Source organism: Melospiza melodia, chromosome 15, assembly GCF_035770615.1.
Source record: "Melospiza melodia melodia isolate bMelMel2 chromosome 15, bMelMel2.pri, whole genome shotgun sequence".
Classification (NCBI taxonomy): Eukaryota; Metazoa; Chordata; class Aves; order Passeriformes; family Passerellidae; genus Melospiza; species Melospiza melodia.
In genome coordinates this window covers 10876893-10888422 of record NC_086208.1, presented here as the reverse complement: position 1 = coordinate 10888422, position 11530 = coordinate 10876893, and the positions used below count along the sequence as shown (strand labels likewise).

At 40.3% G+C, this 11530-nt stretch overlaps 1 protein-coding gene across 1 annotated transcript; it reads right to left on the bottom strand.

The window, feature by feature from the left end:
* Positions 1-1096: 1096 nt before the first annotated feature.
* Positions 1097-10775, bottom strand: HDC (histidine decarboxylase). The gene is made up of 12 exons (XM_063169217.1): positions 10680-10775; positions 9705-9877; positions 8594-8707; positions 7724-7846; positions 6772-6906; positions 5730-5873; positions 5414-5480; positions 4440-4602; positions 4245-4335; positions 2998-3096; positions 2215-2316; positions 1097-2032 (listed from the first exon to the last, which is right to left on the bottom strand). Exons 1-12 carry the CDS (start codon positions 10705-10707, stop codon positions 1271-1273), a joined length of 2001 nt encoding a protein of 666 aa, XP_063025287.1. The 5' UTR covers positions 10708-10775; the 3' UTR covers positions 1097-1270.
* Between the last annotated feature and the right edge of the window lie 755 nt (positions 10776-11530).

Sequence of the window (11530 nt, the reverse complement as noted above, 5' to 3'; positions counted from 1 at the left end):
TTCACTGTGTGTTTATTGCTTTATTGTGTAAACAGAAAGATTTAATAGCACTATTAAAAGTGATATGGTTATTGATTTTTAGCAGAAATAATGTGTATAAGAGATTGTCTTAATGAAGCAAAAGTACTGCAACTCCACCTGAATCTTAGCTGATTTTGTATAAGGGCCTAGACACTAACCAGGCTCATTTTTTATATAACCTGGGAATAGTTGTTCTGGATCAGAGGGAAGATCCATCTGTCTGAGTGCACTGCCTTCAAGACAGGGTGACTGTAGGTGTCTGGAAACAGCTACAAGGAAAGCATTGAGCATCCAGCAGTGCTTTCCCAGAATAAATCAATCAACATGTTTCCTGGCTCAACTGTACTATTCCTAAATTTAAAGTTGTCCTTAATAGATTTTTCTCCCCCCCCCCAATTTTTTATATACACAAATCACTGGTCTCTTGTACCAAAATATTTGTTTGCTGTATAAAGACCCTTTATTATATGGCCCCATAGTTCTTCGTTATGAGAGAGAAGGAAATATCATTCCTCCTCTCTTTCCTCCTGCATTTGTGGCTTACAGACCTTAGGTAATGCTGAGAAAGGCCACAGGTGCTTTGCAAGGGCAACTGTTTTGTAACATGGTTGCACAAAGCCTCCCTCAGCTGATTAGAACAGGTGAACTGGAAGGGCTGCTGTGCTTAACTCTGGGGAATTTGCCCTGCTGCAGCAAAATCTCTTAGAGAGGTTATATCCTTCTTTTTGCACTGTTCAAAACTGATGTTGGCATTGACTGCACACACACACAGATCCTCACATCAGTCCAGAGAATGTAAATCAAGGTATCAACACCCCCTCCTACAAAAAAAAAAAAAAAAAAAAAAAAAAAGAAAAAGAAAAAGAAAAAGAAAAAGAAAAAGACACCACAAAACCAAAAACCAGAGATGCAAATGGAGACCTGGATTGTTTATCACCTCCTGGGGCCAGCATACTCTGTTAAAGTGGTTCCAGCCTACCAGCTGGAAACTGTCCATTACCAGCTCTGGTAAGGTAGAAATTGGCATTTTCTTTACCATAGTCTACAAAACAGAAGGTTTCATGTTATAGGCCTATAAGATTTATTTGATATTTTAATCTATAAATACATGAGGTTTTCACCAGTAAAAGCACAGGCATTTTCTCAGTGGTCATTGCCACAGCTTACATTTTGAGCAAAAGAACATGTAGTATTGCATGTGAATAAGCAAACTTTGGTTCTCTTTCTAAGGACCAAGCTCTCTTACTTGTTAAACAAGGGCCTGCAGAGGACAACAAGGCAGCTGAAGGCCACACTGAAAGCTACACTCTGGAAAACTTGGGACACTGTAGAATTTAATTAGTTTTTTGAAGGCACCTTTTTTGAACAACATCATGTCCTCAGGCAGCCTGGAAAGAACTCTGGCATTTGCACGAGGCTCCTTCTTGTCAGTGGCTGCTGCTTTGGGGTTACACTGCTCCAGATTACCAGTCACTGGCACACTGGTGCAGCTAAGGGAACGTGCTGTCTTTTTCTTGCCTTGAACAGATAAATAACTGAATAAAAAAGAGGTTAACTTATGTTTGGTAACATTTTGGACATCTTCTGGAAAACAGTCATCCAGAGAATCCTCTTGACCTTTCACCTGCTGACTAATCACACACTTACTGGGACTTACTGATAATTTCTTAGGCTGTACTACTGTTTTTCTGGGAGGTATTTTGTATTTCCCTCCATCTAAGTAAAGCTGAGGAACATTGTTAATGGCATCAGAAGTAGGCTGAACTATTGTAGTGGGGATTCCTGCCCCATCACCAGAATTGATGCAGTGCAAGCCATAATTCTGGCTGATGATTTGGGCTGCAGTGTGTTGGATGATGCTCCAGTCCTGCAGGATATCTTCCCTGGTTGTGAACTGAGATGTCACAGTAAAGCGAATGATGAACTTGTCATGGATGGTTGCTGGAATGAGGAAGAGCCTGCCAGAACTGCTCAGTTCTTTCAGGAGTTTTTCTGTCAGCCAATTGGGACCCTGTTTTAAATATGAATAATAAAAAAATACTATAGTTAGAATTTCCAGTGACATCCAAACATATCTCAGAATTGCAATCACAAATTCTTAAATGGAAATATATTCACAGTTATTCATGTCTGGGGAGAGGTCAGCTGTGGTCAGTTCATTCCAAAGGGACATGCAAAGGGGCCAATCTTTACCTTTAGGCGAAATACAACCAGCCCAAGATGCCTCTTGGCAGGAATTTCAAAGAGTGGGTCACTTTTAACCAAGGATTCAAAGAATTTGGCTGTTTCTGTACCCTACAATTAAGGGAGGAAAAAAAGTTATCTGTTTGTCACAAACCTGCTGGTAAGATGCTAAACTGGGTAGTTAAAAGGAATTCCTTTCCTTACTAAGGAACACATCACTCAAATGCATGAATAAGAGCAAACAGAAAAATGACATCAAAGCTGAGAATTTTAAAGTCTGTCTCTATTTGCCCAAAGCCTTGACAATGAACATGAGTAACTAGCCTATCCATAGGGATTTTCTATAGGAGGTTTGAAAAGAGAATGTGCCTTCTCATATGAGAGTCCTTTTGCAGCAACCACTGATCCACAATGTGACCCTTCCTATTTACACTCCATCAGAGACTGAAGCCTGTACATTTTCATAGTGGTAGGCTCGGTTATTCATCATAGCCCGCCCCAAACAGCTGCCACTTGACCTCAAAGAAAGCTTCTGCAAATTAGGGCTCAGCAAAGTGCAGAAGGCAGTGATCAAGTCCCTTTCCATTGTCCAGTGCTGTCAAGAAGGGGACAGGAAATGTTTTGTCTGCACAGTCAATCTTTACAGATTATTTTAGAGTAAAACCAGCAGGCATTTAGAATTCACACCAGCGTTGCATGTGAGCGGATTCCTGTTACTCCTCTCTGCATCTCTGAGTGTACTAATCTCACCCACCAAGAACTGAACATAAAACACTCTGGTAACTCACACACCTGTCTGACATGAGCTTGAAGCTTTTTCACCCCAAAGGAACGAAGCACAAACCACAGCTTGAGAGAACGAAATCGACGGCTCAGTGGAATTTGCCAGTGCTGTGAAAACAGAACATCAGTGAGTGCAGAAACAACAGAAAGGTGAGTTCTCCTTCCACTGCTACATCTCCTGCTTCAGACTCAGGTCAGAGACCTCTCTCGAGATGAATAGTGTCATATTACTGAAAATCTGCTAAGCCTAAGAAACAGCCATCAAAGAAACACTGCGTCCCCATATTTTTAAATTATTTGCAAAAATAAGATTTTGGCTATTCCCCTTAATTTATGGCTTAGAATTTTAAATTAATTACAAGCTTATAACAACTTTTTCCATTTAAGAGCATAATCAATTCAAGATGTGGCCATTTACACTTTAGGACTGACTAGTGCTGGCTTCAACTCCTGTAATTTCCTGAACATTTTCCCAAATCAATTATAAACAGCAAGATCTGATACTGAGGTAGGCAGTTCCAAACAAAGTAACACCTATTCCAAGGAAAAGAGTGAGAAAACATGTAAAGGAATATTTTAGGGAAGCTGCACAACCACGTGCAGAATCCAATTTCACCACAAGAGGGACTCAATATCCTTTTTTCCATCCCTCCCCGTCTCCACTCTAGTGAAAAGCACTATTGATTTCAAGAAAACAATTATCTTTTCAGGACTAGGGTGAGATCATAGCAGAAATAATTGGCAGTGAATATTCCTTTGTATTACTGTACTGAAATCTGCTGTAAGATGTATCTGCAGTGAAATGCCTCTTAGCTTTCCTATGAATTCTTTAATCTGAAGAAAAAATGTAATTAATTCTCCTGCTGTTTCAGAGCATGGCTTTTCCATTGCTTACTCCTTTCTCTCTTTTGTTACATACACAGATAAAAGAAATCCAGCCAAAATGGCATCAGTAGGAATTACTTCAGCAACACAATAAACAGAAATGACCCTTTGCATTCGAAAGGCAAGGCTGGATCTGCACCTGTGTAAAAATCTTAAGTACTTCAATCTGAAAGCAATTTTTTAATTAATCCTCATAACCAGAGCTTACTGCAAAGTTTTTCTATTTTCTCTGCATTAGGATCTCAGTATAATTTGGTTTACATAGTAAGACCAGCAATAAGATAAACATACTCCAGAATGTGAGAAGAATTTCACAGTCTGATTGAAAATTTTATAGGCAATACAAAATATCAGCTTAAATAATAACTCACCATGAAGTCAATTGCAGCTCCTGAATTGGCATGTCTGAGGTAGACAGGATTAACACTGAAGGTTTGATGCAACTTGTATTTATCTTTAACCCTATGATTGTAGAAAGAAGTAGATTTAGCAAAGTAAGTGCAGAGAAAAACTTGGCAATTTGCATGTTATCCTTTTGGTGTTGTTTGTGTTTTGACTATACTCACCAAAATCCAGTGCAGTCAAAATGGACCATCATCCACTTAGAAGGATTAAAAGTAAAGGAATCTGCATATTCAATTCCATCCAAAAACAACCGAAATTCAGGACATACAAATGCTGTTCCTGCATATGCAGCATCAACATGAAGCCAGAGTCCCTCAGCATCACCTGTTGGAATTGAGACTGTTGTTATGTAAGGGATATAGGGAATCAAAGTGCATGTTAATCTCTCCTCTCTGCAAACCAGGTGCAGTGTTTTGGAGGAGGCTGACAAGCAATTGACAGTCTAGTTTTATTCTAAAGGTGTAGATCCATAATGCTAAAATATAGGATAATGCTGAAACCACGTGGACTCTGTAACAAAATTCACTATTCTGTATTTCATGTGACTGAGTCTTTTTAACATTTGATTTCTCTCACCCACCCTTTCACTAAGTGAAATTCCCCAGTACCCCTCAGCTGCACAAAGCCAAAATAAAGATATAGTGGTTAGCAAAAAAGGACCCAGAAATAGAAGCCACATTCTGACCCATAAGAGAAAGCTCCTCTGGTCTTCAGCAGCTACAGGTCAGAATTTATGCTGGAATAGACTTTGCAACCATGTCAAAATTACCTGTGATACTGATTGATCCAGAGGATGTCCTACCAGAATCTACCTTCAAAACTCCTTTGCTAGATTAAATATTAATGTCTCCATCCTACAACAGTACCACACAGTCTGTATTTCCTGAATAACCACATTAAAGATTTATCAGTTGGCAAATTTCATCCATCTCAAATAGAATGTATTTTAGCATCCTAATCTAATCTTACAGAAATCACTGCAGTCTTGTACTGACTTCAGCCATCCCTAAGACATGTCTGAAGCACTCTGCTCTCCTTCATTTTGGCATGAAAAATCTAAGAGTATCTTCTAGATACTAGAGTATCCTCTAGATACTTTCATAGAGCAAAATCCGGGGGAAAAAAAGACACTTACAAACTGGACCCAGTTCTGAGAGATTGTCAAAAGCACAGACACCAGTTGTTCCCAAAGTTGCACAAACCTAGAAAAAAAATCTGTTATAATGGATTTGGTTTCTTTAATACATGGATGCAGCACTTCAAAACTGGGCCGTTTATTGCAAGCAGTCAAAACATTTAAACTTTTAATTTAATAAAATAGAAATTCTTGTATACATATGAATCTTCAGCTAATGTATTTCAACACAAAAAGAAATTTTTATATGTAATTTCATGTTGACATTAAGAATATAACACTATGTCAATACCCCCAACCAGAAAGTTGAACATACAAAGACTGGCACTAAGCCTTTCTTTCTGTCTTCTGCAATGGCTTTCTTCAAAGTTGCACCTCTGAGGGAAAAGTTCTCATCCACGGGCAGAAATTTTATCTTCACAAGAGAAATCAAGCCAGCCTTTTCTACAGAGGAATGTGCCTTTAAAATAAGAAAAACAGTAAGAATTCAAGCTCTGAGACTGAACAGCTGTGATAAATTATGGCTTTATTAAAGACAGTGGTGGCAAGAAATACAGAGATAACAACCTTATTGTAATCCCTATTAATACAAGTCTGAAAGCATCTTCTTTGTGAGTAACTGTAAGAAACTGTACCCTGTAATTCCAAAGAATGCTTCATTTACTTGGGTCCTGGTTTCTAAAATATAATAATAGGCATCCTCATCTTGTGTTTGGAGGGACATTTATCAAAACTCAGCTCTTAAAGGAGCCTCTAGCAATGAATCAACCTCAGTTTATTCCCTCCTCCCTGCCATAAGAAGATAAATCCCCTGAAGTGTGTTTACTTCTGGATAGAGCAAAACACCTTAGAAGATACAGTCCTTTTAGTTAGACTAAGAGAGAATGAGCATGATGTCTCTCCTGTGGTAGTTTTCCCAGGGGAATGCAATGCCCAGTTCAGGAGGCCAAGGACAGAAGAAGTTTGCTGGCAAAAGCCAACAGTGGAGCCCACAGCCAGGAGCAGCATTCAGGTAACAGTGCCTTGAGCATGCCTGTCTGTGAGGGGAAGAGGCTGGGAAGAAACACGAGATGAAGCAGCATGAGCTCAGCACATAGTTCCTGGATCAAGGCTTTGTGAAAAACAGGAAGGAAATGCAGAACTCAGTCATGTGAAACAATCTCTTGAGGACTGCCAAGGCCCTAAAAACCTCGCCTCACACTGATTCCATTTCCCCATCTGCAGAAGGCAGCAGCAGGGGAACTGGTCCACACTTGTGAGGCATTCCTGTGTTGCTGCACAGAAATGTGACTTCACATGGCAAAGGCTGAGTAAGACAACAGAAGCAATTTGTCTTCCTTGGAACCATCAGAACCTACTTGATCAGACGCGTAAGCAACGAGGCGAGAATTGAGCGAGGACTCGTCAGTGTCTGGCTCAGAAACCTTCAGCTCCAGAATTTTGTTCTTCCTTGCTGCCAGCAGTGCAACCAAGGTTGATTCACTCACAGTGCTCTGCAAAGACATTGCTCATTTACTGCAACTGCTACTTCATTGCTGTTTTCCCAGGGATCTGCAGAAATCAGTGAAGTGCCCAGTGCCCACCCCCTCTTTCATTGCCACTCCTGATTTCTCTGACGCAGTGGAGAGTCATTAGCTGATGAGCAGCTCTCTGGGCCAGCAACACAAAACAAAGCACTTTAACTGCTGTAGATTTTAATATTCAGCACTGAGTTCTGGGCAGTAAATAAACCACATTTTCCTTTTGTTCTACAAATAAAACATAGTATTTCCCATAAATTACAAACATGATCAAAGATCAAAGCCCCTTATAATAACAAAACAGCACTGATTCCAGGGAACTCTTGCTTACACTTTCTGGAAGGAGGTAACAGTTCAGGCCTTGACCTTGCACCTCTCAGAGACAAAAAGTAGACATGAGAAAAAGGAAAAGAAACTTCTTGTGTGGCTAAGGACTGTGGCAGAAGGATAGTGACAAGGATTCCTTCTCCAATTAAGTAAGAATCATTTTAGTGCAAAATTTGGTGATGTGAAAGATCAGAAACAGATTAAAGAAATGAAATCTGACTCGTTTATCCTTAAAAAGATGACAAGAATACCTGCTGTTTGTCCATTACACAGTACTAAAAGCAACAGCAGTTTCTATTTTATAATCTACCACATTTAATACTAAAATTTGGGAAAATAATGCCAAATTTGGATTCAGAGCCATATAGAAAATTTTGTTGGTTTTGTCTCTAGTAAAACTATCACCCAGAGAGAAATTCACTTGAAAACAGATGTTGATAAGACCGTCTCTAATCTCCCCTACCTGTAATACTCCTCCACCCACACTGTCAGGATGGTGGTGCAGGAATTTATCTGGAAGGCCCAGCATTTTAGCCAACCAATCCATCACATTCATTTCCAGTTCTGTACAGGCTGGGCTGGAGGCCTAGAAAAAATTGAAAAAGGAGAATCAGGCTGTAATTCACCCTGGGCACTGATCCCTTGTCCAACTGAGAGCTAAGAGAGGCAATGAGCTAATCTGATACAGCTGCATGGAGACCACACCAACCAATTTCTTACAGGTTTATGAGCTTCTACTTTCTTACACAGAGACACATATCTAAAAATCTGGGCAACTTTGGCGCTGTGGAAAACACTGGCTTCAGAAACTACTGTGGTGTGCAGAGTCATAAGCAAGTAGTGCTCTGTAGCTGCTGCAGGAGGATACAAAACATGCAGATATTCTGGCCCAGGATACCAAACAATTATTTTCACAAGAGGAAAAATAGGAAATGTGTTCTCTCTCAAAGGAGCAGGAGAACTGGAATGGAGCCCAATCTAGCCTGCAGTCATGGCTGGTGGCTGCTCTATTGCTTACGCTGCTTGTGTAAGAGTTTTGGCACTGAGACCAGATGACAAGGAACAATGCTCAGTGGGATATGCAAAGAATTTGAAAACAGACATTTCTAGTATATTTTCTTCATACAGCTCTTACTACTAGGTAATGCTTGTTCTTATATGTTCTTTTGGGTTGGTTTTTTTTTTTAAGTGACAATTTTCATTTATGCAACAACATACACTTGGTTAAAAAAAATAATTATACTGACTCAGAGAACAAGAAAGAATGACTAAGACCTACTCTTGCAGATTACACACAGGAGAGGAATGTCTAAAATAGCCCTAAAAAATTTACCCATGTGAATCCCAAGCAGTTAATTGCATCAGCCAACATATCTCCAAGGAGTGAAGGCCAGGAAGTTAGAGCTGGAAAGTAGGCATGCATGTGTGGACTTTGCCAGTGGACTACCTAGAACAGAATTATGTAGAAGTTCAGTCTGAAAATGTCACAAAACTTTCCATGAGGTGTAGTGGTTCCTGTCTGTCTAAAATGAGAGAAAAGGATTACAGCAACATAATACATGCAACTATATATCTGCAGCAGAGAGCTGCAGAGATAATATCAACAGGGGAGCAGCATAGCAGATGATAACACTGCATTATTAACAGATAAATTACAAATAACAGCAAAAGCATTTATCTGAATTAAACAGGCAGACAAAGATTCTGAACAGGAAAGAATGTTGTGCCGTGTTTGAAAGACCAGAGGCAGAAAGATTTATCAAAATACTTATCTTTATAAAGGGAATCCTTGCAACAAGCTACACACAGCAATTTTTTTACAACTATATAAACCCTTCTATACACCTGAATGAGCTGGTGTGTAAGACACCAGCATAAGTGCATGTAATCTGATTGCCTCTCCTACATCAGATCAAGTTTCTGCAAGCATCTACAAAAAAATTTGAGAACGGGCTTTGAAAGAGCTTCTTACATAAAACATGCAATTTGGTAATATGAATTCTCTTAGCAGAATCTGCAGTATTTATGTACAAGAGGAAGTAGACTTTTACATTCAAAGCACAGGAAACAAGCTTTGCATGTGCATGAAGCTGGGCAAGAGTTGTTTTACCTTGCTATGCCCAGTTTCCACATCTCTGAAATTAAGATTATATGGTTCAGCAGGTAGAGACATTGTGAAGCTAATGATTTTCTCATAGTGCTGAATTTGTTTCCCTATAAGCAAATATGAGTTATATACAAAGTAGTTTAAAAATACACTCACAATCTAACCCTTAAAATTAGTTAGGAACACAACTGTGGAGATAACATCTACAAGATTAATGCTACATTTTTGGGAACTTTATTTAGAACAATATTCTGCAGAAGCTGTGCATTCCCAGGATTTGGTGCTCACCCCAGGTAGTAATGGCTTTTTCCTGCCATGATTGTATTTTATTTCTTACCCCTGGCATAATAATCTTCTCTATATCTCCAAAGATGTTGTCCCAGCTGTCTGGGTCCATTGGGGCAGAGTCTGGCAGCTGGGCTCTCATGTAACCTGGCTGTACATCAGGAGTCACCCGTCTCTCTCTCACATTGCTCAGGTACTGGCAAATGTAATCCACCATCTCTTTCCCTGCAAGAGGCAAACCAGTGGTTTCAGCTTCAGTCATGGAAACACTAACTAGCAGTACAGGCACTCCACACAATCTGTCCTTAGCATTGGACAGAGATTCTACTTGCTTTCGAATACTGCTCCCAGCTCCTCCCTCCTACACCCTACTTGTCCCATCCAATAATGTTCTAAAACAGCCTCACAGGGTTTTTTCAGTGCCATTATTGAATAGTTCAAACGTACCTTTAAAACACAATCATGGTACAAGTACAGTTTGTTTGGTTACTGAAAGGTTAGATTTTCTTGCCTACAAATTAACTGAAACTGCATTTCACAGGTATTAAATTTTCATGTCCTACACTTCCTTGTGATTACAGCAAACCTGCTTTTGCATCCCCTGAAATCAGCTGCATTGCTCCACACCCTTTCTCCACTTTTTAAGGCAATCTCCCGCAGTCCTGGAACCAAGGTTGGCTCTCCATCTCCAGAACTGTCCAAGTCTGGAGTCTCAGGATGTGAAGCCAGTGAAAAGCTATTGTGCACAACCCCTTACCACAAGTTTATTCAAAATTACAGTTTTGCAGCTTTCCCACAGCATCTTAGATGTAAGACCAAAAAGGCTAAGTTACCCTCAGACACTAAATCCATGAATTTAAACTCAACCCTGGGACACATTTTTGCCTCAGCAGATCCAAGTCTCAAGGCCAAGCGCACACTTAAAGAGGATATAGCCCATCCTTATTTTGGGTATCACTCCCAGCCCCACAACAGCTGATCTCCATGAGCAGATGTTACCTATTTGCAAGAGGCACAGATCACTCACCTCTCTGTCTGTACTCCTCAGGCTCCATGCTGACTCCTTAGGAATGCACCTCTTCAAACCTGGGCCACAACCTTTTGGGAGCTGTGGTCAGTTTGGTCTGGTGCCCTGCCAGCTGCTTCCCCCTTTATAGCTCCCTTTATCTCTCAGACTCACACATTCTGGAAAAGGTTTAACAGGCAGGTCATTGGTGAGTGTTTATCTAACTCCTCCCAGCTGAGGGTTTTTACAATCTCTCATGTTCTCATCTGTGCTCTTTTGATGTGTAAGATAGTGTATCACTAAGAGAAGCTGCCTCTGCACTTTCCCATTTTCAATCAATTTTTCAGAAGTCTCACAGTAATCCATGCCATGAATATAAGGCATATTAACATGAGACTTGTGAGAGAGAAAAAGTTCAAGAGCTTTCAAAACCAAATAAAAGCTAAAAGATGTTATGCCAGCCATTGTGCTAGCAGTAGCCATGAAAACAAGGTACCAGCACAGAACAGATTTGATATGGGAGACAGGAACTTTTCCTAAGAATTGTTTTGAGAACTCTTTTTTCCCCAAAAAGAGGATATACCTACATCCCCACAAGCGTTCAGTCGTTATGCTGTCAGTCCATGCTGCTAAAAGGAAAGGCTTCACAGCTCTTGCCAGTTCCAGAAGTACAACGTGAAGCAGCAGTGATCCTCTGTGGATATCCTGCCCTTCAGATCAGAGCAGAGCGGGTTACACTAAGCACGGTGATGTTCCTCCAAGGGTATCACCCTAGACCACTGACCTGGGAAAAGGCACCTCTTCCCTCACTGTGCTTTCCTTTCTCCTGTATGATATGCATAAGCACTGGGACTTAGTCTTGTCTCTCCAGA